The sequence below is a fragment of the Camelina sativa genome, chromosome 6 (genome assembly GCF_000633955.1).
Source record: "Camelina sativa cultivar DH55 chromosome 6, Cs, whole genome shotgun sequence".
Taxonomy (NCBI): domain Eukaryota; kingdom Viridiplantae; phylum Streptophyta; class Magnoliopsida; order Brassicales; family Brassicaceae; genus Camelina; species Camelina sativa.
This window is the reverse complement of record NC_025690.1, coordinates 22146438-22173742: the sequence shown is the minus strand read 5'-3', so window position 1 is coordinate 22173742 and position 27305 is coordinate 22146438. Positions and strand designations below refer to the sequence as shown.

General features: G+C 36.8%; 10 protein-coding genes across 12 annotated transcripts; 5 read left to right on the top strand and 5 right to left on the bottom strand.

The window, feature by feature from the left end:
* LOC104792921 (mini-chromosome maintenance complex-binding protein-like) lies at positions 73-3444 on the top strand. Its single transcript, XM_010519183.2, has 13 exons — positions 73-304; positions 578-691; positions 793-900; positions 1004-1135; positions 1249-1290; positions 1481-1582; positions 1684-1920; positions 2007-2123; positions 2225-2427; positions 2514-2649; positions 2724-2951; positions 3045-3112; positions 3193-3444. Exons 1-13 carry the CDS (start codon positions 137-139, stop codon positions 3305-3307), a joined length of 1770 nt encoding a protein of 589 aa, XP_010517485.1. The 5' UTR covers positions 73-136; the 3' UTR covers positions 3308-3444.
* Positions 3869-4759, bottom strand: LOC104792919 (mitogen-activated protein kinase kinase kinase 2-like). Its single transcript, XM_010519182.2, has one exon. It carries the CDS (start codon positions 4757-4759, stop codon positions 3869-3871), a length of 891 nt encoding a protein of 296 aa, XP_010517484.2.
* Positions 5406-7836, top strand: LOC104792918 (tRNA A64-2'-O-ribosylphosphate transferase-like). Its single transcript, XM_010519181.2, has 7 exons — positions 5406-5871; positions 5970-6115; positions 6202-6892; positions 6999-7099; positions 7195-7303; positions 7391-7450; positions 7538-7836. Exons 1-7 carry the CDS (start codon positions 5568-5570, stop codon positions 7705-7707), a joined length of 1581 nt encoding a protein of 526 aa, XP_010517483.1. The 5' UTR covers positions 5406-5567; the 3' UTR covers positions 7708-7836.
* On the top strand, positions 8436-9485 carry LOC104792917 (probable spindle assembly checkpoint kinase homolog). Its single transcript, XM_010519180.2, has one exon. The coding sequence runs from the start codon at positions 8466-8468 to the stop codon at positions 9405-9407; it is 942 nt and encodes a 313-aa protein (XP_010517482.1). The 5' UTR covers positions 8436-8465; the 3' UTR covers positions 9408-9485.
* Positions 9537-10936, bottom strand: LOC104792916 (40S ribosomal protein S26-1-like). The gene is made up of 5 exons (XM_010519179.1): positions 10852-10936; positions 10653-10745; positions 10463-10547; positions 10230-10363; positions 9537-9771 (listed from the first exon to the last, which is right to left on the bottom strand). Exons 1-5 carry the CDS (start codon positions 10852-10854, stop codon positions 9691-9693), a joined length of 396 nt encoding a protein of 131 aa, XP_010517481.1. The 5' UTR covers positions 10855-10936; the 3' UTR covers positions 9537-9690.
* Positions 12383-13355, bottom strand: LOC104792915 (serine/threonine-protein kinase 17A-like). The gene has a single exon (XM_010519178.2). The coding sequence runs from the start codon at positions 13312-13314 to the stop codon at positions 12427-12429; it is 888 nt and encodes a 295-aa protein (XP_010517480.1). The 5' UTR covers positions 13315-13355; the 3' UTR covers positions 12383-12426.
* On the bottom strand, positions 14085-16372 carry LOC104792914 (uroporphyrinogen decarboxylase 2, chloroplastic-like). The gene is made up of 6 exons (XM_010519177.2): positions 16163-16372; positions 15589-15713; positions 15377-15487; positions 15080-15268; positions 14879-15004; positions 14085-14783 (listed from the first exon to the last, which is right to left on the bottom strand). Exons 1-6 carry the CDS (start codon positions 16269-16271, stop codon positions 14256-14258), a joined length of 1188 nt encoding a protein of 395 aa, XP_010517479.1. The 5' UTR covers positions 16272-16372; the 3' UTR covers positions 14085-14255.
* LOC104792913 (WEB family protein At2g40480) lies at positions 16567-18847 on the bottom strand. 2 transcript variants are annotated; one of them, XM_019247018.1, is made up of 2 exons: positions 18336-18847; positions 16567-18050 (listed from the first exon to the last, which is right to left on the bottom strand). In XM_019247018.1, exons 1-2 carry the CDS (start codon positions 18603-18605, stop codon positions 16749-16751), a joined length of 1572 nt encoding a protein of 523 aa, XP_019102563.1. In that variant the 5' UTR covers positions 18606-18847; the 3' UTR covers positions 16567-16748. The 2 variants fall into 2 exon arrangements, with proteins under 2 accessions (XP_019102563.1, XP_010517478.1); XM_010519176.2 differs by having other exon boundaries at positions 16567-18035; positions 18336-18841.
* Positions 21224-22346, top strand: LOC104792912. Its single transcript, XM_010519174.1, has one exon. It carries the CDS (start codon positions 21557-21559, stop codon positions 22145-22147), a length of 591 nt encoding a protein of 196 aa, XP_010517476.1. The 5' UTR covers positions 21224-21556; the 3' UTR covers positions 22148-22346.
* Positions 25255-27298, top strand: LOC104792911 (LOB domain-containing protein 15-like). Of its 2 annotated transcripts, none has more exons than XM_010519171.2 (3): positions 25255-25550; positions 26401-26659; positions 26866-27298. In XM_010519171.2, exons 1-3 carry the CDS (start codon positions 25537-25539, stop codon positions 27271-27273), a joined length of 681 nt encoding a protein of 226 aa, XP_010517473.1. In that variant the 5' UTR covers positions 25255-25536; the 3' UTR covers positions 27274-27298. The 2 variants fall into 2 exon arrangements, with proteins under 2 accessions (XP_010517473.1, XP_010517475.1); XM_010519173.2 differs by lacking the exon at positions 25255-25550 and adding an exon at positions 25942-26237 and having other exon boundaries at positions 26866-27273.

Here is a 27305-nt window from a genome sequence, read left to right as displayed (position 1 = left end):
ATGGATCATGGCGGGAAAAACCTAACAGATATGGCGGGAAAGGCCCAACTAATAATAGACTTCGCATTGCCGCCCCTCTGAGCAAAAAAGAATCGATTTTTCTTCTGTAATCCCTCACTCACCAATTCAGAGAGATATGGGAGGACCAGCGTACGATTGTCTGACGAACCCTCTAGGAGCTGTACGATTCTCCTTCGCAAATGCTCTGTCTTCAGGCTACGATCCGGCTTCGTCTGTCGGAAAAGACTGGGGCGTCGTCGATCTGTTTCTTCCTTACTTCTCCGATGAATCTGCTCTCTCCCAGGTTCCTCTTTTCTCTTAAATCTCACTCTGTTTCAGAATTCGCTTCTTTTATTTGCTTTTTTTGGTTTTAGGGCAAATTGGGTTTTGGTTTTTTTTGATTCATTACTTCCCAATTCGTATTCAGTATAAAAAAGGTTGAATTTTTCATCTAATTTGGTTCTGTTTCTAACTAAATCAGATTCCTTTAGGTTTTATTAATCTATCCACAGATTGAGACTGGTGAATTTGGGGGTTTAAAAGGATCTGTTCTGAGATATTTTTGGGTCTATTGTAGGTTCCAATACTTGATTCATCAAGTATCAAGTGGTTACAGCCCAATACACTTGTTAGGTTTCGTGGAATGATACAAGACATGCTTGGAAATGAATTCTATGCTGGTGCTTGCAAGGTATGCATGAATATTCACTTAGCTTTTGATGGTTTCTACTAAAGAAGCGTTGAATCTTTATTTGTCAATAACTGTTTTTTATTTATAAATATTGTGTCAAGGATGGTGCAACATGGAGAACAAATAAGTTCAGTGATGTCTCACAGTTTCCTGAGGGTTCTCCCACCGATTTGCAAGTTTGGGAGCGTCGCTTACTCTACTGTGTTCCTGTATGTTCTCTCTAATGCTGGATCTTTGTTTTTTGTTGTTGTTGTTGTTGAGCTTTCATAGATATTTAAACATAATAACACTTGATTGATTGCAATGTTTTAGGTCCCAGGACAAAACCAATGGACTGAATGTTCTTCTCAAGAGCTGAGGAACCGGTTTTTGGATCTAACTGGCCAAAACAGGGAAAAGCGTGTGAGGGTGGATGAAGAAATGACTGATTCCATGGAGTCCAATGTAAGTAACTTAGTTTCTCATGCTGGATTTATTCTATGATACTGATTTTGTTGTAGCAATATCTGTTGGAATTTGTGGTCAATAACTAATGGATGCCATCATAAACTATGCAGACTTCAGAAGCTGGTATTAATGGCTCTCCTTTCAAGAAAATGGTAAGGATCTCTAGTCTCTCAAGTCTTTATGCAATGTATCTATGATTATATAATACGCTAAGCGACAATCAAGAAGCGGAAACCCCATAGATTAGAAAATTTTTCCTTACTGTTACTGGCAGGAATCATGAGACATTGAGATTTTGACTGATGAAATATTTCTGGTTATATTGGCTTTTGTGTATATCAGAAAGTGGGGGAAGCTACACCATCAACTTCAGAATCTCAGGTTCCACAAAGTTCTGGTCTTCCGCCAGCTACAAATACAGACTCTCTACCTTGTCTTGTGAAGGTAATTGATTATATGGCTGTTTTCATTATTTTTTCTGTTATCATGTATATACCTTAGCTGCAAAGATTAGTTGTTGACAAAATCCTTATGCTGCCACATAGATGTATGATTCTCCAGAGTCAGAATTGAAGCTAAATGATGTGGTTGAATTTCTTGGAGTGTTGACCTTCGATCCAAATGTTATGATGGATACGGATTCACTTGATGAAATCTCTGATGACCTTTCTGAAGCTGAATCTGTTCAGATGCCCTCTCGAAAGGTTCCACGCCTCCATTGTCTTATCCACAGGAAGCTTGAAACACAACATTTCCTGCATGGTTCTTCGTTATTTACAGAGGCAAGTACCCATTGACTCAGCTCTCGTACCTATTCTTGTCCTGGCATTTGTTTTTTGAATCTCTTGTTCCTTATTCTATTTGGCAGACCAAATCTCCCCAAATATTCAAAGAGATAAGAGAGAGTTTGATGAAGTACCTTACCGGTCTACTCGGGAATGATCACATTGCCGCACAGTTCCTATTATTGCATCTCTTGTCGAAGGTAATAATTTTGATTAACATGGATTACTTGTTTTTCCTTCTCACCTTACACTGGCTGATCCCTTTTAGTATTGTACACTCACATGTTTTCCTCCTTTACAGGTGCATGGAAGAGTCGATAACGTTGCTGTTGGGAAGCTTTCACTTAATCTTATACACCTTAATAAAGAGAGCATGCCTATCTTTGGTACCCAGCTGAGTAATGCCCTCAAAAACCTCCTACCATTCACACAATCTGTACCACTTACTATTGAGTATCTGAACACTGCCTCTTTTGGTCCCAAGAAAGACTATGGAATTAACAGGTAAGAATCCATCTCTACGATCTTAATGTGGTTTGAATCATTCTTATCCGAGAAACCTTCAAGTATATTGTTTTTTTATGACTCAGATTGATGCCTGGAGTTCTACAAATTGCTGATGGTACGCACTTGATATTGGACGAAACAGAGTTGCAACCAGGCACCTTGAACTCTGTTGGAGTTGAGAATGCAAATCTGCTCAAAAACCTCTTGGAATGTCAGAAGGTAAAGTAATGATGTTCTTATTCAGTTTATAATCATATTCAAATATGAAACATGGAATCTGCTGCTATTTTCAGGTGGAGTATGATTTCCAATATTATAAAATGGAAATGGCCTCTGATGTTCAAATGCTCATCTTCTCGGAGGGAAAGTCGAACATAATGCCTGCCGATTTGGTTCTACCTTTTCAACCTTCCCAAGTGAACTCATTGGAAGTCATCACACCAGAAACAGCAGAAGCTTGGAGGTGCTACTTAGCTACTTGCAAATCGTTATCTCACTCTATTGGGCAAGAGTTACAACAGGTATGTATATATCAATGGTCTTAATGTTAGAACCCATTGTTTTCAGACTTTTGAGTCTGAAGTTCAATTATCTTCTGCAAAATTTCGTTGCAGGTGGTGGAGAATGATTTGGTTGCAGCAAGACAAACAGATCGTAGTTTAGGCAGCCAAGACTTGAGCAGGTACTAAAGTTTCCTTAAGATTTATTCTCAAACTCATCGATTATATAAACAACTTTTAATTTGTTTATTTGGTTGTGCAGGTTGTTGACAATGGCTCGCATGATGTCTGTAAGTTATGGTGAGACCACGCTCTCACTAGAGCACTGGCAAATGGTGTTGGAGCTAGAAAGACTTAGAAAGGAGAGGCTCAAGTAAAACCGCCGAATCTGAGAATATAGATTATGGTTTCGAGATTGTTTGGATTGTATAATCTTCACTAAGTTATATGATTAAGAAGAACGATCGTTTCCTATCTATTTATTGAGAGGTTCATGTTTTGAGCTTTTGATTGATTTGGAAAATGTTTAAAATAAAAATATTAATTAGGGTCTAATTTTGAAAGGTAGACGAAGCTCACTCGAACTCAATTTTCTTATTACCATAAAATTATTGGATTTGAACTTTAATATTACCAAAATTGGAACATGAAGTATTGAATCAAGCACATGCACACTATCACACCTCTACTTAATAGTGAATAGTAGGGGGTACCAGAGAGAAAAACTAAGGAACGTTTTCGTGCAAAGCAAGTAAATAAACAAACTTAAGCAATTATCCTAATTGAAGAAGATTCTTTAATGAGATAAGATCCTTTCTTCTCCTACGTATGTAAAACTGAAATTACCAGATGGAACATGGAAGTCTTGGTGTAGAATCGATCTCATAATCTTTATAACAGAAGCAAATCTGGAGTTTACACAAGGAGAAGACCTAAGATCAGGTCAAAAGAAGCTCACTTGGAAGCAACGAGCTAGATATCTCCTTGTCCTCTTCTGTGGGTGGCAATTCAAGTCTTCTTGTAATGAAAGGATGGTTCAAGAGCTCAGCTGCGGCGGGGCTGCGTGGATGAATGTCACGGCACAGCTTCAAGAAATCTCTAGCCTCCGGAGAGATATCTCGACCACGCAACTTCCACTCGTAAAAATCATCGAATGGTTCCGGGATAGGTATAGCTCCAAACATCTCATAAACCACACAACCTAGAGCATATATATCAAGGTATGGATGGATGATCAGTTCGTTTGGCGCAAAAGACTTGGGTGGCAGGTACTTAGCCGTACCAAAGCACACGGAATCATATTCGGAATCAGGCTCCTTGGATGAACTGAAACCAGCAAGCTTGATATCCCACGGCTCTCCAGTAGTAGTGGAAGGGAAGACGAGAATGTTGGATGGCTTGAGGTTGCAGTGAACGTAACCATGGGAGTGAAGAGCCACGAGTCCTTCTAGGATCATATGAGCCGCGCGTTGGACCAAAGACTCAGGTATCGGCTGTGATCTCCTAGGGGAACCGTAGATCATCTCATTGAGATTACCTTGGGAGGCGTACTCCATATAGATCGTGTAGCATTCGTAGGGTTTGGTTTGTAAGTTAAGACTGGTTGAGGCGTTGACGATGCGAGGATGACCACGGAATCGATGCATGATCCTGAGCTCCTTGTCGAGAATGTTTTTGAGATGCATAGGCGATGACTTCTTTGCCCAAAGTCGAGAGTTGGAGTCCTTCTCGAGAGAGACACAACCAAAGCTTCCTCGGCCAAGAAAAGAGACGGTTGTCAAGGAAGACTCGTCCACGATCCAATCATCATCTCTGCAAATTTGCTCCATCATCAAAGTTATAAAGCTTTTACGTATCCTCTTTAATTAGGGTTTAGTCTTGTATGTGTTTCTGATAGATCATCACTGGTTCTCGATATCTATCTATTTATATAAGTTTCAGAAGGTCGTTGTGGTTGGTTCGTTTTTCAATTGGAACTAGGATCATGTTTTCCTTTTCCAGTTACGAAATTATGTTAAACTATATCAAAATTAATGTTAATATTATCCAATGCTCTTAAATATATATATATGGATATAATTTATTTAGTTAAAGGTCGAGGAACAAAACAACTACTACTTTTATCAAAATATCAATTATGCATATAAAAAAACCAATATTCACCAAACTACTCCGGCTTGAAGATGAGAAAGATATATTTTTGTTCTAATTAAGTTTCCTTTCTTTTATTTTTGTCAACAAATTTCCTTTTTCATACTTCAAGTTTTTCTCTATTGTTTTAATCGATTTCTGGATAATTATATCAATTGTTATTTAGAATTTTAATTTCTTATAATAAAACTGTAGTAAAATATGTTAAACAACCCATGATATGAATGTTGTTAATTTAGTATATTTTCCTTTTTACTCCCTAAATATTTTGTATTTGACAAAATCGTCTCTAAATATACGAAATAATAAATATAAACCCTATCATTGTCTCTCTCGTCTCCCTCTGTTCGTTCCATCTTCTTGCGCCTACCTTCCTCTGTTCTCTCTTCTTCTTCTTCTTCTCCTATTTGTTCTAAAAACTCTTCCTTTTCTCGTAAAACCCAATTCAAAAATCCCAATATTAATTAGTTTCCAAGGTAACAAACAATGGCAGCAAACTCGGAAGAGCAGAGGACGACAACAAGAGATAGTATTTACAAAGCTGCCAGGAGTATAAAGCGACGAGACAACAGTCTCTACAACGCTCTTCGATCTATCTACCAAGACTCCATCTTCGTCCGCGAGATCTCTCAGCTATGGCCTAAGCTCCCTCTTCTTGCTAACCTTCGTTGTGGTCTCTGGTACTCTCCCAAATTCGACGCCACCTGTTACTTCAAATCCACCGATGGTCATACAAACAATCTGTCTTTCAACACCTCTCGCCTCAATCTCCATCTTCCTCTTCTCGCTGGTATCATCACTTTCATCTGAGAACTAGGCTTTGTTTTGTATCAAAAAAGCATGTATCTTTATGCATTGTACTTGTGTTGTGTGATTGCCAATGAATAGGAGAGAAAGGAGGATGTATCATTATTGATTCCACTAGGAAAGGAAAGAGATTTCCGGATAGCATGTCGAAAACGATACCTATTTGGTCATGTGTCTTGAACCGTTCAATTTTTAATCATCTCAAGAGATTATGTAACACTGTTGAAGTGAGTTAAAATGTTCTTTTTGTCTGCATTAGTAGATTATATATAACTCATCTCTTGTTGTATTTACAATCTTGTTTTTGGAATAGGGATTGGATGATGATCATGATGGTGATAAGATAAGGCAGTTGTTAGATAAATGGGATTGTTCGTTACATTTACCACTTTGGGTTTCAAATACTGAGAGGGCTTCTATTGAGGCTAGATTGGATGAGTGGACAAGAGAGTTAGATGAAAGTGGAGCTGATATATCTTCTTTAGTTTCATGTTTGAGAAAGCCTTTGCGGCCTCTTTGGGTTTCACAGAAAACTGTTGTGTGGTTGAATGAAGTACCTGATCATGAGTCATGGGAATTCACTCCTCTCATCCTTGTCTCAGCTTCTGTTTCTGGTGAACTTCAAAACAGAACCAGTTCAGAGTTTAGTTGGAATTATATTCCAGGAGCTGGTGATGATGAAGAGAGTTGGGCTAGAGGTTTATCTCCAAATGTTTTTTGGACACATGTTGATGATCTGATTCACTGGGGGCCTGATTTGTGTAACCAGAAAGTGGCAAAGATTGTTGAAAACAATAGAGTGTATAGAGCGCAGAGAGGTCAGGAAGCTCCACAGGTTGTTGTTAAGTGCTCAAAATCTAATGGTGGAGTCGATCACGCTAAGAGTGGTGAAATCATGTCTCTTAGTACACCAAAACCTAAAGTTGGGATGAAAAATGTTGATGAAGAAAGCTTAGTATCTTGGTTGGCATCAACGAATCTTGCTGTTGGGGCATCACAAGTAGGTGAGTTTAGTTTCTTACTTCAAATGTCGTCTCTGTGACTCTGTCTTTGCATTATGTTTAATCGCTTCAGCTTCTCATCAATATCTTCTTCTTATCCTTGTTGCAGCTAATAAGGCGACATTTATTGACTGCATATTAAATTGTGATCAAAATCCCATCTCAGTCCCTCTATCACATCTTGAAGAGCATTTGCATCTACCCATGAAGGTATAATAGCTTTAAGACAAACCAAACTCTTGCATGATACACACAGTTGTTTCCTTGAAACATATATTCATTAAAAGCGTCCATCTGTTCTCCAGGGTTCAAAATATGATAGATTTTCCATATCAAGAAATCTCCCTGCCGCGGTTAATTTTGCTAAGCTCAAGATGAGTTCAGGGAAGAAGCTCTTAGTTTGCTGTCAAGATGGTAAGTTTGTATCTGTATTCAAGCATTAATTTGTAGCTTGTAACTTTTATGGTATTCTAATCCATACACTCTAACTATGATTGACAGGGGAAGATATCAGTGTATGCGTTTGTTTGGCCATCTTGATATCACTATTCAATGAAGAAGGTACTGCATTTTGTACCTTTTTCGGGGTTTTGGTTCCGCAATGTATGAAATGTATCATGATGCTGAGATATTTGAATCATTTTGTAGGGGCCTTTGATGGTGGAAAATGTTATGAGGAGAAGAGTATAACAAAAATGGAAATGCGACGGATGCTAATATTTATATGCAAATACGCCGTGAATGCTCGACCATCTAGAGGAAATCTTAAGCAAGTTTTCGGTTTTCTCTCGTCTCAGCTCGAAAGTTCAGACCAGTGAAGACAAAGTATACCTCAAAGTTTTAATTGTTAAACTTGTATTTACGCTAATGCTGTAGTAAAATTTTCACTGATATGCAAAATGCTGCTAAAATATAATCCACATTAAATTCATTACATTTTTCTCTTAGACCATTGTGTATAAATCAATTATAAGCATAATTCATTGAATTTTCTTGAATGGATTTGCTTAGTTTACATTTTTAATAACTAAATATATAGATTGAACAACATTTATCTATCATTAAGCACACAAACTAATTTACCAATATATTAATTTAAATATATACTGATATATAGTCTTGATAAGACATTTGTTTGATTTATATAGCATAAATCAATAAATTTTCTTGATTAGATTTGTTTAGTTTACATTTTACTAATCTACATATATTGATTGGACAACCTTTATCTATCATTTAGTGCAAAAAGTAATTTACTAAAATATTAGTTAAAAATAAACTGATATATATAACACATTTTGTATACTTTATTTAATAAGATAATTCAAAAGTAACCAAAAATCTATAGAAAAAAAAGAGTTCTAAAAATACATCAATTCATCTTGATTAGATTTGCTAGTTTTTCATTTTTTAATAACTAAGTAATTTATATCATTAACCACACAAAGTAGTTTACCAAAATATTATTAGATAAGTACATACTAAGAGGTCTAACCAAAAAATAGTGAATACATTTTGCTAAACAAAAGAAGTCTTCATTGGGAACTGATTGTGTTCTTGGCAACTTGGTGTCGTTATGGAGCAGATTATCGGAGATCTAAACGAGTCTTCATTGGAGACTGTCTGTCTGCTTGGCAAATGTACCTACGGCTTTGTATCTCTCAAAAAGGATCCGAACTTGGATAAATCATACGTCAAAAAGACAAGTATTCTCAAACAGTCCAAGACTCTCGAGAAGGAACTCAGGATCATGCTTCGTTTCCACAACAATCCCTTCATCGTGCAAGCTTCAAGCGATCACCTTCACTATGTGACCGGCACCAAAGGCATGAGTTTATGTTACATCTACATGGAGTATGCTTCCTTAGGTAATCTCGACAAGATGATCTCTGATGCCGGAGGGAGATTGCCTGAAGATAGTGTCAGACGCGCCACTCGTATGATCCTACATGGACTGAAGGCTCTTCATTCTCAAGGTTACGTCCACTGCGACCTCAATCCGACCAATGTACTCGTCTTCCCTTCCAACACTCTTGGTGAGCCATGGGATGTCAAGCTTGCTGGTTTCCGTTTATCCAAAGAGCCGACTATGGACTCTAGCTTGTTTTTTCCTGGAACCCTGGAGGAGTACATGCCGCCTGAGGCCATTGAGTGGGACACGTTCGTTGGACCGGACAAACTGACCGGACCAGCCCGTGATATATGGTCTCTAGGGCGTTTGGTTCTTAAGATGTTTGGGGGTATTCCAGTGGATGTGAGAGGTTCTTCTAACACATGGAGGCTGTACGAAGATATCTCTCCCGAGGCCACAGACTTTGTGAGGCGGTGCTTGGCGTGGCAGCCTTCCGATAGGGCCACCGTGGATGAGCTCTTAGATTATCCTTTTGCTGCTAAAAAACTTCCATTGTATCTTTCTTTCTTAAGGTTTCCTTCTACCATAAGGAAGATTGCCAGGGAGAAATTGCATGGAGAACGTGAGGAACTTATACCAAAAAAACCTCAAGGTTTAATCTGGTGAGAAGGAAAATGAAACTGATCTCTAATCTCAGTTTCCTCTCCCACCCACCCATAGGCCATAACTCAAAACACTTCCAACAAACTATGGAATCTTTTCCCAAATATTGTAAAATTAACCTCATAACTTAAATCATATTGCAAATCTATATAATTTTTTATATAATAATAACAAAGTCAAGAAAATTACTAAAAAAAAGCACTTGGAGATTCACATGGCAATACAATCTGAAGCCAACATAAAAGATAAACAAACGTTTTTGAAAATTGAAAGCTGATTGCAGACTTCAGACACGGGGTGCAGCTGCAGCTCCAGGACCAGCAGGACGAGGGGGCTGTCCTGGCTGTCCAGGCTTGGGAGCATCATCCTGATGATCATAAATGTGAAATAACCATTCAGTCAGTATAAGAGCAAGTCATTCAAACAGAAATAGATAGAACAGAATAGTCTCACTGAAAGCAGATTTGTTAAGAACTAGTGAAGGTAGTAGTAGCATGCTTAATCCACCTCAAAAGACAACTTTCAGAAAATAATTTTGAAACAACTACAGTATTATAGTTCAAATGGTGACAAGAATCTTAAGATAATCTTAACGCACATAAACAAAATTTGGTAATGCAAGATTCAAAACTACACGTTGTACAATACAAGTCTTTAGTAACCAGATTTACTTCAAACAATCTTCGTACTCAGAGACAAGTTGCACATTTCTGATCCTAACACAAATGCAGTAAGCTTTTAACCAAAGAATGAGAAATGAAGCTTAAAACTATCAAGGATCATTGAGTTGAAGAAAGAGAGAGAGAGAGAGAGAGAGAGGATTACCTTGCGTCTGACAAAACGGGGTGGAGGAGTTCGGACCCTACGGTTGGTGCGGGAACGAACTCTAACGACATGAGAGTGGATAGCACAAGAGACACAGTACTGAGTCTTTGCATATAGCTTAGGTAAGGTGTATCCTACAATACATATTCAATCAAGAGTTACAAATCTCAGCAAAATGCAGTCCAAAAAAATCAAAACTTTATAGGGAAATGTAATGAAAAGGATTAGGATACCATCGTAGACACTGGCTTCCTGAACATCTCTAATAGCAGCCTGCTCCACAATGTTCCTCACAATGAACCTCTTAATGGCCTTGTCCTAATCCAATGTTATATTCACCAACAAGATCAAATCAAAATCTCCACATAGGAATGCTTCTTTTACTAATGGAGATGGATAAGCAAAGGTAGTGTAAGAGAGTACCTTGGGGCAACATTTGCCACAGTTGGAGCATCTGATTGGGTTAACGTGACCTCTGTTGTGCTTGTTCCTTCCACCGTTCCTACGCTTGAAAGTCTGCAACACAACACAACAATAAAAACCATCAATACTGAATCTGTCTTGATTGTAAATCTAAAAAGCGAAAACAAAGAGAGAGATCGAAGAAGACGATGAGTAGTACCATCTTCGGCTGTTTCCTCTGTTCTCCTGTGTGTGTCTGCCTCCTAGGGTTTACTCATCGATCTCCTCGACTAATTTCAGATTTGATCTCTTTATTGTTACTTTTTGGGCCTCAAAATATAGTGGGCTTTGAACATATACTGGGCTTACGCTTTATTTTCTCTTGCTTTAAAGTAAACCACTCACACTTACAGTTAAGTAAAACTCTCGAGTCTCGAGTGTAACTCTAATTTTGGTCCTACTCCAAAGCTCATTGTCATGTATCTTCTTCTTCTTCTTCTTCTTCTTTGTTTTTCTTTTGTTTTCTTTTTCTTGTTTTTTTATGATATTTCAACGCATAAAAAAGAGTTACAATGATATGAATGATCATATAGTTTCTGAAAATAGAGAGAGTAAATCATATAAAGTAGAATCTAGAAAAAAAAAAAAAAAATTGAAAGCTCGAAAAATAAGCCTCTGGCGACTATAGGAACGACCACCTCAGCCACCACGACCAAGTTTACCGTATTAGAGCACACATTAAAAATCCAATTAGTTTCAATAAAAAAGCCCATTAGCCCATGTGTTTAGGGTTTTCATCAAGATAGATTTCATATATTAACTTATCTAGTGTTAAAAAGAAAGATATCTTTAAGAGTTGCCTCTTCTGGTAACTCTCTTCTTAATCTTTTATAAAAGATCAATCACAGAATCATTTGGATCTTGGTGACAACCTCAAGTCTCTTTCTCTTAGTTTTCTCGCACAATAAAGCTCCTTCATGAGCTATATCAGTTTTAGCTCACCTATCTATCGTAATAGAGATTGAATATTTGTTGTTTTGAGATTCCCAACATACTACCCCCTCCTATAGTAGTCCATTGCATTTCTTGGGCTCTTTGAGTAGGCTTGATTGTCCTTATTCCCCGGGTCCTTTGAGAGGATTCATCATCCATCTCGTAACCATATACTCCCATGTCGAAGGCACCAAATTGATTGCTTACTAAGACACTATATCCCTCACAGTCTCATTTACCAATGAAACCGAATTTGGGGGAGTGTCGGGACGGTTACCATGGCTGGAGAAGAGGACACTAAAGCTTCAATGACGATTGGAGAAAGTGATGGTAGTAGCTTGTGTAACATCACTTTGGAAGACTATATATAGGAGTAGTTTAATTTCTACATTCTTAGAGACAATTTGCAGAGCATGAGGAGAGCCAGATGATAGGGTAGTGTTGGCGTTTACTAATGCAGTAGTAGGATGAAAATCGTTGGTGTTTACTAAGTAGTGTTGGCGTTTACTAAGAGCATGAGGAGAGCCAGATGATGGGTTAGTGTTGGAGTTTACTAAGAGCATGGGTAGTTTTTCTTTTTGTTGCTTTTAATTTCCAACACAATCACAGTTACTTTTTTCCAACAAAATAAAACGTACTCGTAACAAAATAGAAGAAGATATATCGATAGATATAATCTAGCACTAGCAGAAACAAATCTGAATTAATGGATCGAGAGAGCAATATTAGAGAAGACTTGAATTTTGTTAACACTAAATATGAATATATTATTCGATACAATATGGAAATATGCAGGATCATCTCATGCCAAGAGAAGTTTCGAGAGACTTGGAATCGACGAGCTATATATCTCCTTGTCCGCTTCAGTGATCGATCTTCCTGTAATGAAAGGATGGTTCAAGAGCTCAGCTGCGGTGGACCTGCGTGGATGAATGTCAAAGCACCGCCACACGAAATCTCTAGCCTCCGGAGAGATATCTCGACCACGCAACTTCCACTCGTAAAATTCATCAAATATCACTTGGATAGCTATTGCCCCAAACATCTCATAAACCACACACCCTAGAGCATATACATCAAGGTTTGGATGGATGATTAGTCCATTTGGCTCAAAAGACTCTGGTGGCAGATACTGAGCCGTACCAATGGACATGTAATCATAATCGAAATCAGGTTCCTTGGATGAACCGAAATCAGCAAGCTTGAGATCCCACGGCTCTCCGGGAGTTGTCGAAGGGAAGAGGAGAATATTGGATGGCTTGAGGTCGAAGTGAACGTAACCATGGGAGTGAAGAGCCACGAGCCCTTCTAGGATCATACGAGCCGCACGTCGGACCAAAGACTCAGGTATCGGCTCTGGTCTCCTGCGGGAACCGTAGATCATCTTATGGAGGTTACCTTGGGAGGCGTACTCCATATAGATCGCGTAGCATTCGTAGGGTTTGGTTTGGAAGTGAAGAGTGTTTGAGGCATTGACGATGCGAGGATGATCGCGGAAACGATGCATGATCCTGAGCTCCTTGTCGAGAATGTTTCTGAGATGCATAGGCGATGACTTCTTCGCCCAAAGTCTGGAGTTGGAGTCCTTCTCAAGAGAGACGCAACCGAAGCTTCCGCAGCCAAGAAAAGAGATTGTTGTCAGCGAAGACTTGTCCACAGTCCAATCATCATCTCTGCAAATTTGCTCCATCGTCAAAGTAAAGCTCTTACGTATTCGATACTCTTTAGGGTTTTCTCTGTTTTTTGTGATCTGAGTAACAAATGTGTGATCGATCACCACTCATACTATTTATAAACGTGGTGGTGGGTTTGTTTTCAATTGGAACTATGCCATCTTTTCCTTTTTTCCAATTGCGAAATCATATTAAAATAAATTGTATTTAGTGTTTAATTATCATCCAATCCTAGCTTTAATATTGAAATAAATACTAAGGTTAATATTTAGATACAATATAGATACATTTAATAAGTTTTTACTATACATATATTTTTTCTTTTGATTTTTCATTTTGATATAAATTTGATCACCAATTTTTGTATTACATGGCTTCAATTTTCCTATTTCTCTTTTTGTAAAGTCACTGTTTCCATTTTTAAAAATAAAATTTTTCCTTTTCTCTATCATATTGCTCGTTTTTTCCTATTATCTTTAATTTCATTTATCTTTTTCCTTACAAAATCTGACAGCTGTTATTTGTTGCATGTTAATACCAAAATCATGCATTAATTATTTAGGTGTAATAAAGGAGTGCAAAATTTTATTCATAACCATAACCAAACGAACAATCACAAGGCGCTCACTAGTCATATGATCATATCATAACCAAATAGCAAAATGCTCTGTTTCACTGCTTGTTTAAGGGTTTAGGGATGTATTTGGGTGTATTTTTGGCTTTCTGTAACACCTCCTTTGCTTTGTTTAGTCACAAGCTTATTAGATCATTCTCGAACAACTTTGGAAGACAAAGGTCACAAAGCCTACATATATGAATCAATATCTATTGCACGCTAATCACTATTCTCTTCCATGTAGTCTACAAAAAAAAAATTACAGTTAAAATATAAAAATACACATCTCAAATGAAAAAAAAAGAAGAGATGAAAGCCGAAGTGAAGAACAAAGCATAGTCTTCACTCTTTCTCGTAATATCTAATTCCTTGTGCAACCTCAAAGAAGTGTGCAACGTTCTCTTCAGGGGTTCCAACTTTGATACCATGTCCCAAGTTGAGAATGTGTTTATCTCTCCCAGCTTTCTTCACAGTATCATGAATCCGGCTTGTAATTAATTCTTTCGATCCGAACAGAACTCCCGGATCCACGTTTCCTTGAACCGCTATGTCTCTTCCTAGCCTGTCTCTTCCTTCAGCCATGTCCACAGTCCAGTCCAAGCTCACAACATCAACACCGGTCCTAGCCAGTCTCTCAAGCAGACCTCCTGATCCACTTGCATACAGTATGAGAGGTAGGTTCGGGTGAGTTTGTTTCACAGCTTCCACAATCTGTTTAAGATAAGGTAAGCTAAACTGCTCAAAATCCACCGGGCTAAGCTCGGTAGCCCAAGAGTCAAATATTTGCACAGCTTGAGCTCCACTATCCGCTTGATAACGTATGTAAGTGATCATCGAGGTTGTGAACTTCTGGAGCAAAGCATGTAGAACCTGAGGAGAAAGAAAAAAAAAAACACTTTCAATCTCTGAGATATATACCAAGTTTTCCAGTTCTACAATTGCTTTATAAGCTTTTACAGACTCACCTTGGGTTGAGAAAAAGCTAATTTTTTTATCTGTGTGAAGTTTTTAGATGAGCCACCTTCGATTACATAAGAAGAGAGAGTAAATGGAGCTCCAACAAAACCAAGAACCGCGGACTCATTTCCCACCTGAAACAAAATCATATTCTTCAGTTTAAGAGAGTATTTTGTTGCTTCAGCCTTCAATAATCACACTATTAGTACCTCATTTCTTAATCTTTTGAGTGCTTCTCCAACATATGGAACAGATTCCTCTGGTATGAACTCCCTAACTTGAGCAACATCAGCAGCTGACTGCGGCGGGTTGAAGATGATAGGACCTTTTCCTTTAACAATGTCGAAAGGTATGTTCATTCCAGACAATGGAGTGAGAATGTCTGAGAACAAAATCACCTTTTCCATACATTTTGAAAAGAAACAGACATGTCGTCAACTTGAGAGATCATATAAAGTAAAAACACCAAATGAAATGGAGAAAAAAGGAAGAAGTAACTAACTCACCCCATCTGGCTTAAACACCTTCCATGGCTGCAGAGAAATTTCAACCACGAGATCCGCATTCTCTGATCTATCTCGGAAAGAAGGATATTTCTCACAGAGAGTTTGATAACTCTGTTTCATCAAATTAATCAAACACTCAGGAGTCAGGACATACACAACTTCGGAAAGGCAAAAAAAAAGGAAAATCACAATATGAGTTTTGTAAAGCTTGCCTTCATGTACCTCCCAGCTTGCCTCATAAGCCAAACCGGAGGTCTATCAACAACTTCACCTTTAACAGCTCTCAGAAGAAGAGGCTCACTGGTCGCCGAGAGTTTACGCTCGGTTACAGTGGTTCCTACACAAAGGAATTTAAATCCCATTAAGCAATAAAGATTAAAGACGATATTACACAATCCATAAGCTTCTGCACATTCCATGATCAGACTTAATTTAGGATAAACTAATAACAACCCAATGTATCAAGCAATGTACTTTACTTCGAAAAAGCACGAGAGGATCATATATTTGAAACAAAGAAGCACCACTGTATCAGCTTATGCAGAACAAACTCGCAAATCCTAAATTTTTACCAGATTACCATTGAAACCGTCTTGTAAATGCATAACAGAGTAATCAAAACAATCAATTCAAGTACTACAAGAAAGACCCAATTCGCTTCCCAATTAGTCGAAAAGAGATAAATTTTTGTGGAAAATTTCGTAACTTTAGAAGAACCCAGATATTATTAAATCACCATCAAGTTCATCACAATGAATCAAAATTGAGGGTATTAGAGATAAGTACCCTCGACGGAACAACGAATTAACCGAGAAGACTTGGGTGATTTTCTGGGAGAGATGGAGAGAAGAGTAGACGAAGAAAGAGATGAAGTAGAGACTTGTAGGATTGACATTTTTTTTTAGATCTCCGAGATAAAGAAAAGCACAAAGAAGGCTTCTTTCTAGCGCGAGGTCAAGGTGTTGTTATACTCTGCTTTGAGATCTTAACATCTTCTCTTTCAACGAAGAAGAAGATAGAAAAATTTTGATGATAAGAGAGATCTGCTGACGTGGACTCAATATTGTCTAGTCAGCAACCATGTATGCCACGTCATTATTTGGTTTATTCTTACCGTCTTGGTTAAAATTGGTTCGGTTTCACTTATCAACTCCAAATCTACAATTTCGTATAAAGAAGATTTAATTAGATTCAAAGTTCAAACCATAATGTTTTCTTTCATTGTATGTTTATTTTTCTGAAAAACAACAAATATAAAGACATGTAAAAGCAATCACACACAACATCAAACCAAAATTAAAAAAAAAAAACCAATTACAAACAAATAATTAAGGACTAAAAAAATAGAAATAGTGGAAGGTGTTTTTGTTTTTTAAAGACTTGATTTTTTCTTGCTCTGCTTCTGCAATGGAAGTGTTATGTGTATAAAACCAAACTTTCTCCTCTGTGTGACATACTGTTTCTCTTCATGTACCTCCTCTTTCTCTGCTCGTGCCGAAAACTTTACATCTTGTTTCAGTTCCTTCAACATTTGGCTCAAATTCGCATTTCGCCTAGGGATTTGTCCTTCATGGCTCTGCCTCTCAGGAACAACAACGTCTTCTTCCTTTGGAACTTGCTTACGTCTTAGAACATCGCGCATTGAGACATTAGACTTTAACACTGGCTTTGGTATATTGTCATGCTGCGGCTCATGGTGCTTGTTCAAATGGCTGAAGAAGGAGCGTCGTGTATGATGATTCAAAGGTGTAAACTTATCGCCTTTTGTCCAGCCGCGGAAAGCATTTTCAGCTGCAAGTTGCTTCACGTTAGCAATCTCTACTCTGTTTAACGCAGCTTCTAAAGCTTGTTTGCTTTGTTTAACCCCTTCAGTAGCTTCCTCAAGCTTCTTCAAAACCCCTCTGCTTGTGCTATTATCAAAGTCATTATTATCGAACCTTAGTCCTCTAGGTGTTACCGGAGATCTTGGAGGCTCTGGAAAGCAAAAATCTGAATCATCGTCTTGGCTTTCACCGTTGGATGATAACATTGTTATTTCAGCTAACGCAAGTGCTTCAGCTGCTCTTGCAGCTTCTTCCATTTTTCTAGCAGCAACTAGTCTCATCTCTGCAGTTCTCAGACAGTTCTTGTTCTGCTGGTTTAAACCCGTTTCATCTGTTTCAGCAGCAACCATCTTAACCCGTTCCCTTAGTGGCTCATCTACAACAACCTGTGGTTTTACCTTGATCCGACTCAGCTCCTCAGCTAGAGATAACGGTCCTCCAAACCCATACGTTAGCTTCGCCCGTGTCTTCTCAAGGAAATGTTTCTCTTCTTTCATTTTCTTATTGAGAGACTCCACAGATGATTGGGTCACTACAAGATCATTCATGGTTTTACCAAGATTCATCTTGGCTTGCTTCAGTTCCATTAAGATCAGATCAGGAGATGACATGGGATTGTGATGGCAATGCTCATCGTTCATCTCTTTGATGTCTGAACTGAGATGTTCAGTGCATCTCAAGGCTTCTTGCTGAAGCTGCCGCTTTAAATCTTCAACGATCCTTTTAGTCGATCCAAGCGCTTCTAAAACATCCAGAGTCTCCAGCTCTTTGACTATCAGATCCTTCTCTAGCTCCGCTGCATGCTCTTCCATTCTCTTTATGTCAAATTCTCCATTCTGAACATTGACAAACTAACAAATATGAAAACCGTATCTCAACTCTTAATCCAACTGCACAAACAATATTAGAACATTTGCTCAATTTGAATTAACAAAATGCAACTCAATAGCACAGAAGTCATGAAATGCTACTCAATTTGACATGATTTTACAGAAATCATGAAACTTTACTCAACTTTGATTTAAAAAAAAAAAAAAAAAAAAACAAAAAAANCCTCAAGAACAATGGGCAATGGTCACAAATCAAAGGATCAAATGTGTTTGTATGTAAGAAACTGAGAAAAGAACAAAACTTACGAAACTGTCTTCAAGCTTGAAAGGAACCCAAGAGCCACGACCACCGAATCGAGTTACAGCCTCCTGAACTGACCCGAACGGAGGAGACGTATCTATTTCAGCTCTCAACCCCACTCTCCTAATCCCAGGTACACTGGAAACACCAACGGGATCAACACAGAACCCGAAACTCTCAGACCCGGGTTGGATCATCACCTGATGGATCCCAGGCGTACCCGGAACCGCCTCGGCCACAGGATAATGTTGATGCTGCTGCTCCTCCTCTGCCATCGCCAACACAAAGAACAATGAATTGTTTTGGTAAAAGGATTTAAAGAGAAGGCCTTTTCAGTAATCATAATTAATGAAATTACAAAAGAGAGAAAGAAAAAAAAAAAAAGAAAAGCAAAAGAGCTTTTTGAAGAAGGTATCGAAATGATTGTGCTTTTCTCGTTACAGAGTCACACCACCACCACTGCACTACACCACCCACCACTCGGAGAGTGTAAAGAAGAGAGAGTGATCTTAACGAGATGATTACGTGGCGAGTTCTTATTTATGTTGTGAAGCAAGGTTCACGTGAGAACGGTTGTATGGGATGGTTGACTACTTGACTGATCACTTAAATTTGGGCCGTTGATTGCGGAGGTAACGCGGATAAAAAAAGTCAAAAGATATTGGGAATTGCAGTTTCTTTCCTCTGTTTAGCTTTTATCTAAAGGCAAAGAGATTTGCACTATTGCAGGGACCAAACCAATCTAACGACGACGTTTATGCTGCCGACGCTTGATCCCACCCCACGGATCTTTTGTTCTCACGATGTTTTTATTTTCCTTTTTCGATTAGGAAGTAATTAATGGGCCATAAGCCCATACTTTTTTGTTGTGTTTTAATTATTTTAGAAAAAAACAAATTAAACAAGTAATCAACTACATTTAAAAAGTTTACCAAAAAAAAAAAGAAGAATGAAAATTTTTAGTGATCCTTTTTCTTATCATGAAAGTATAAATAGAATCATATTAAATAATGTCATCAAATAGTATCTATTTTCCATATTATTGGTGAAGTTATTATCATTGGTGAAAAATAAATATTAGAACCAATAAAATTGACATTATCTGGTAAATTAAATGAGGAAGAATAATTGTTATATTGATTTTTGGTACGCATAATAATAATCACAACCACCTTATCTTTCTCTATGTTTATGATTTCTCTTTCTTTTTTTTGTTTTTTTTTTGTTTATGGTGGTCACTTCCGCATATAATTAAGTGGAACCTTGCATTGCATCCATTATTTTATTTTGTCTGATTCTATATCTCAAACCATATATATAAAATCAACCATGATTAGTGGCAGCAATCAAGTCCGGAACGAACTCATTACAACGTACCTCGGTTTTTAACTTTTATTGAATTGATTTTGTGGGGATTAAACCATATCTTGGTTTAACATATTTGTTATTAATTATTTGGGAATATAAAATTATCTTAGACAAACTAATGGATGAAGATGCTACACGTACGTGCCAAATATAGTAGTAGTACACTGGCTTTAAAAAAACAACAAAATCAAAAAGCTAGAGCCTAGATGTGACGACGAATAGCGAAAGCTAGCACGAAACTGCAGCAAACCAAACTTCCAAACTTAATTTATCGATCTAAATTTTGTTATGCTTTTTTTTTCTTCTTTTATAATTGTTTACTTAGAAAACCAAACCGGAATCAATTATGAACCAAGTGGAAGCCAAATCCGGACCTTAGAAAGAACTTACCAACCATGATACATAGAGCAACGAGTCCATGGTAGTAGACTAGTTGTAAATTGTAATGCATTAGTAAATTTAATTGTATTCACAAACCACAACTATTATAACTCTTTTACCTATAACCTATGGTTTATATATATTAACCATAAACCATGTGCATGTAAAGTAAATAATATATCTACGGAAATTTTCTAACATATGTATTATCTTCAAACATATAAATTATCTTCAAACTAAAATGCATAGATAATTAATACGTAATATCTTCAGACCATTTCTAACTATAATGCATCAGTAATACGTAATATGTGTAGTTAATGTTTTTAATACGAGCTGATTACAAGTATAGTAAATGTTGTTAAACCGTTTAATCTCTCTAGTTTTTACCATCTAGAATGCATAATCAGCCGTCGCTATAGCCTAGACTATCTAAAGTGACTGTTCTTCATAACCTAGTCCAAAACCGGTAAAAAAATGCATAGAACTGCCTAATCAGTTGTCTTTTTTTTTTTCTTGGAACCGGCCTAAGTCTGGACCGCTGATTTAAATAATTTTTGATATATACACGTCATGTATATAGGTGGATGTATGAATTAAATAGGAATGAGCTTAGCCTTATATTTTTCTAACTAACTTTGTCTTCTTTTCTCTATCGAATTAAAGAAAAATCTCAGTACGAGACAATGGACCACGATAACGCATCTCCTATTTTATTAAATACGACTCAACTGTACATCCAACGGTCCACATCTATCCCACCTCGCAACCTCCTCTCTTTTGTATATACCACACGTTTTTATATTTTTTGTCCAAACGAAATTAATAGTGACAAGGGTTTTTAATTAATCTGATTATTTAGTTGATTTAACTTGCAAGGAGTTCGTAGCTACCACATGAGTTCACTTGATTTCTAGGTTCAATCGAATCCTATGTTATTATGAGTATATGTACGAGTAAGTTTTTTTTTTCTTGTCAACAAATTATCTGAATTCAGAATTCGTGTAGTATTATAACATTTAAGTCGTGTACACATTGAACAATATTATCGCCCCACTCATTTATTATCTAACCATTTTCTTGGCCCTCTACAATTATTTGCGAGTATCTTATATATATGCCATATGCATCCATGTGAAGTTTTACCAAAATACAAAAATAATACAGAAAATACAAAAGAGGAAAACAGATTAAAATAATAAGCACATGACATGTGCTTACACACTCCATGCAAAAAGAAATAAGAGAGATCCTTTAATTCTTCCGCAAACTTCTCTTACAGTAACAAAGCATCACTTTTCCAAAAATAGATGCGCCTTTGTCTCTTCTTTTCATATCTGAAGAAGCTTCGCCGTCTTCGGATCTAGCATTATCTTTTTTTTTCTTCATTTTAGGTTTAATTCTGATAAAAAGCTGCTGACTCGAAGACATTATCCAGAGAAAGTGAAGTTTTTGGTTGTGTGCAGAAGAGCATTAAATGAAGACAATGTCAGAAAGATCAGAAGACAACACAAATGGAGTCAAATCTTCAAAGGTTATCGTAAAGGAGAGCTCTCAGGTCAATTCATCGTCAAGAATCTATTACTACGGCGGAGCCTCCGTGCCGTTTTTATGGGAGACACGGCCAGGGACACCAAAACACCCTCTTTACTCGGAATCGTTTCGTCTTCCACCGTTAACGCCACCTCCTTCGTACTACTCCTCCTCCTCCTCCGGGAACAAACAGAGTAAATCGAGAACGAAACAAACTCGATTCGTGAAGACTCTGTTGTCACGTCACGTGTCGCGTCATTCGTTTTCTTGGTCGTCTACGTCTTCATCTTCTTCCTCTTCGTACTCTTCTTCGTCTCCTCCGTCTAAAACAGAGCATCGTCCCAAAAAATGTTACCTTTCTTGCTCGAGATCTTATGCTAAGGAGGATGACGAGGAAGAGATTAGGTCGTCGTCTCCGACGTCAACATTGTGTACTTATAAAAGAGGGTTTAGTTCATCTATGGGAAGTGTGAAGAGAGCTTTGTGTTCTGTTCTTAGCCATGGATCTAGTCGTAAAGATCTTAGATTGATGTAACAGTTTATTCCATGTTCTTCTTATTTCGATTGTTGTCATTTAAAAAAAAAAAAAACAGGATCTTGAGGTTTAAGATCCATTTTTTTTTTTGTATGTTTTGGCTTTCGCCTCTTTGAACACATATATTAGTGTTTGATTGTGTTCATTGTTCAATGCTTAACAAAAAGTTTGTCATGTTTAGATTTATCTTTGGTTGCTCTCTCTCTTCTTTTTAGTACGCTTAAAATTCTAATGATCGATTGTGAAATTATTTTGTTTTGAATTTAAAATTTTAACTTTAAATTATGATTAGTCAAAGACAAACTTTATCTAAACTCTACACGAAGATATGTGGGGGATTTAACTGACCATGTGCCAGCATTTATGGGCTCTATTCTGTAGTATTATTATTTTTTTGTCTCGTTTATTCGTGTTATTCCACTTTCTAGTTTAAACTTGAATTTGAAAATAATAAGAACTAAGAGTTCTAGTAAACCAAAATACAAACAGAATTTTTAACCATCAAAACAGAAAAATACAGATGATAAACAAAAGGATAAACAAGACTACCACCAGTCTACCACGATAAATGAATGCGTATATCTGTTGTCACTATCTTTGACCCATTTTTAAAGATGTTAAATTTAAAATTAAAATTTATCCTTCATAAATATAGAGGAGAAATAAAGACGGGTAGTAGTTAATAGATGTTCAAGAAGATGTGCAGGTATGACATTTAATAACTTTGAAGTGATTTTCCTAAAAAGAAGATTTTCCTTAGAATATGCAACTTTTTGGGTGTGAAAACTCAAAAATTTTAATATGCCCTAAATCTTCAGGTGGTTACTGGAAGAAAAAAAAGATGACGTTCCCAAGCTTACGAACCATGGGTATATCTCTTTACCATAAAAGGAAAGAATTGTCGGATGTACGAAATCTATTTGGGACAAGGATCTTTGAAATAACGGATTCACTGTAAGCTGTAAGAAAACAGTGAAGTAAATTTTTAACAAGAAGAACAATTATTGACAGCCATGATGACCACTCGTGCGCACGTGGTTAAAATTGTGATGGATCATCTAATTCGTGAAGTCTTTAAGTGTCATCATTCATTGAAGGGGCATAGGAGTTGGTGGCAGAAAATAACTAAGGAAAATTAGTTGGTAGGAGTAATTAAGGCTTGCATATTTTGTTTTCTTTAGAAAATAAAATCTTTGGCTATTATGGTTACTACTTACTACTAATGATTTTTGAAATATATACTGTAATTTTTCTTTTGAATCACAGAGACTATCAAATTATTACCAACTGAATTTGTTATTTATTAGCATCATATTGTATTTTTCTTTCCCCGTCCCTAGAAATTTCATTTACGTAAAGAGAATTTAATTATATACGTAAAATGATGTTTAGATCCCTAAACCCTAGTTCAACATAACCCAACCATATAGTAACTAAAACTTACATTTGTGAAGGAAGCAAAGGTTTACGAAATAATAGCCCAATAAAAGTCCCAAGAGATTGGGTCCATCGTGTCATCGTCCATGTCAACTTCTAAGTTGGGAAAAAGTTTTAACTCTTTTTTTTTCCTACAAGAAACGAAAAAATGAGATACCTTTAACCTTATTTAAGGTTTAGCTAAACATTCATGACCTAAATCTTAGACGGATTACAGTTCTCACATTTAACTCAGGTTTAAACCTTCAAAATGAATTGTGAATATATATATATATATATATATATATATATATATATATCATACATTCTTTACCTGAATTCAAAAGACACCTTTACTCAGTTTTATTAATTCTAGAGATTTATTCGTATTTTTCTTCATTATTAAATAGTTTTATCTGCTAACTCAAACTAATTAGAATTTTATATCAAGTACAAAGACGAAGAGAGAACAACGGGGCGACGATTTAGGCTACAAATACGGGTCAAACAAGAATACATACAACTCCAGAGCTTTCTTAGAGTATAAGCAATCTTCTTCTTTCTATTCGATTTTGAATTGAGTTTGGAGTTGAATACTAATTATTCTAATGTATAATATAATTACAACAATATTACCCTCTTTTTACCACCCACTTTGATAGAACACCGCTCTGTATCTTCTTCCTCACATCCGAAATCTAAGAAACTTTTTTCGAAATAAAAGGAGAGATAGTAGTACGTGTGTTCTTTGTTCATGGTTTACGCTTCAAAGAACTATTTTGTTCCCATCTACAAACAGTGACCCTAGAGACCGTATATGGACCTAAAGTTGATAGCTGTTGATTATTGCAGTTAAAGGAACATTAATTTTATGATTCACATGTTAATTGATGGTGAAACTAGTCACCAAGTTTATTCTTTGCATATTCATTCTCCTATATATGAATTATAAATACAAAGAAAATGTACAAAATTCATACCTTATTTATACATGCGTACGTACAATTATAGTCGATTCGTATGCAAATATTTTAATTAAATATGATTATATATATATATATATATATGTTACTCAAGTTCAGAATAACAATCTAAATATATATAATTAATGAACAAACATAAAGATAGCCCATATAAAGATGATGAGGTTTCTTGATTTGGACAAGAAATACTAACATGTCAAAAATCATCAAACTATCATTCTCATTCACTCTTTTTAGAGAAGTATACATCTAAAAATATCTTCTCTGAATCTTTCACCAACTTTTTACTATTATAAACCTTAGTTAAAACTATTTAGCTATAACCTATAGTAAACTACTCAGCGGTCCATTCGTGTGATTTTCAGAAATATGATCTGTAGAATTTATAATTTATCTAATTTACACGCTAAGAAAAAAAGAAAAAAAAATGTGTGCTATAAATGTGAAGCAAAAGTCCACATGCGGTCATGGGAAAATAAAAACATTAAAAGTAGGCATTAAGCCCAAAATCCATCTGTTGTTGCCTGACCGATGAATATGAGTGACAACATACATATGTATACCAGTATAGTTATGTGTGGTCAGATTCGTAGAGTCAAAAATATAGATTAAAAACTCTCACAGCTCACGTGCTGAAGCAGTGAATACAGCTTTCCAGTCTTTACTAACTAGATATCTTCAGTTGTTTTCATGTTAAAAGAGAGACTGTTCTACTTCTCGAGCTACCAAATCCTGTTTTCATCTCCATATATAAGAAAGTTCTATTATAAGCTAGCTCATCTTTCTATATATATATAGACACATGCATACACTCGTACATACAATATATGTATATACATCGTGATCACTAAATCTTACACTTGGTATTTTACTTGCCTTTAAAGCCTTCCTTGGCTATCTTCCTTCACACCCTCTTTAAGAGTCACTTGACTTTAATATTTCTCTTTTTGTTTCTTTCTCCTTTTTTCGATCCGCTGGTAGCATGCCTGAATGTCAAGAGAAAGGTAAAACGTGAACATCTCCTTAGTGAACCTTTTTTTTCTCTTCACAATGATTATATTTTTTTCGCTCAACTGGTGGATATGGTTGATATCGACCTTGTAATCTTATAGATCTTCATGCTATTATTGAATACTAAAGCTCTTCTCAATTCGTTGTGTTAATTAGGGAGAGATTTGAAGAGATAGGGAAGAAGATCAAAAGAGAAGCAGATGNCCGATGAATATGAGTGACTACATACATATGTATACCAGTATAGTTATGTGTGGTCAGATTCGTAGAGTCAAAAATATAGATTAAAAACTCTCACAGCTCACGTGCTGAAGCAGTGAATACAGCTTTCCAGTCTTTACTAACTAGATATCTTCAGTTGTTTTCATGTTAAAAGAGAGACTGTTCTACTTCTCGAGCTACCAAATCCTGTTTTCATCTCCATATATAAGAAAGTTCTATTATAAGCTAGCTCATCTTTCTATATATATATAGACACATGCATACACTCGTACATACAATATATGTATATACATCGTGATCACTAAATCTTACACTTGGTATTTTACTTGCCTTTAAAGCCTTCCTTGGCTATCTTCCTTCACACCCTCTTTAAGAGTCACTTGACTTTAATATTTCTCTTTTTGTTTCTTTCTCCTTTTTTCGATCCGCTGGTAGCATGCCTGAATGTCAAGAGAAAGGTAAAACGTGAACATCTCCTTAGTGAACCTTTTTTTTCTCTTCACAATGATTATATTTTTTTCGCTCAACTGGTGGATATGGTTGATATCGACCTTGTAATCTTATAGATCTTCATGCTATTATTGAATACTAAAGCTCTTCTCAATTCGTTGTGTTAATTAGGGAGAGATTTGAAGAGATAGGGAAGAAGATCAAAAGAGAAGCAGATGCTTGGCCACATCATATGGCAGGAATTAGAAGACCAATGTCGGGTCCTCCCGGAACCCTCAACACCATTACTCCTTGTGCTGCCTGCAAGCTTTTGCGCCGTAGGTGCGCTCAAGAATGTCCTTTTTCGCCATATTTTTCCCCACACGAGCCTCATAAGTTCGCATCCGTCCACAAAGTTTTTGGGGCTAGCAACGTCTCCAAGATGCTAATGGTAATAACCATTTCAAAACTCATACATAGTCTTAATTTGAACATGCATATAATAAGAACTTGGAACACGTACGTATGAATAATCCAGAGGTCTTAAGCTGATTAATTCTTACTAGTCTTATTTTGCTATAAAATAACTAATTAAGATAAAATAATAATGCTTTTTAGTAAAATTCTCATAATGTGATACAATTTCAAACTAACCAGGAAGTGCCTGAGAGCCAGAGAGCAGACGCGGCGAATAGCCTTGTGTATGAAGCAAACGTGAGGCTAAGAGATCCGGTGTACGGATGCATGGGAGCAATCTCAGCTCTACAACAACAAGTCCAAGCTTTACAATCCGAGCTCACAGCCGTACGATCCGAGATTCTCAAGTACAAGCAACGAGAAGCTGTCGCCACTTTGATCGTACCTTCTAACTCCCAAGTCGCCGGATATCACAACTCCGGTGGCGTCTCCGTCATTGCACCACCACCACAAAGACCGTCAACTCCACCGCAACCTAACGCGGCTCATCCTCCTCCTCCTCCTTCGTCTTGTGTTTTCTCTCAACCAACCACAAGAGCCTTAGAATACGGCGACATTGAAAGTGAGAACAACTCCTACTTCGGTTAAAATTTATTTGTATCATTCTACAAACACACACA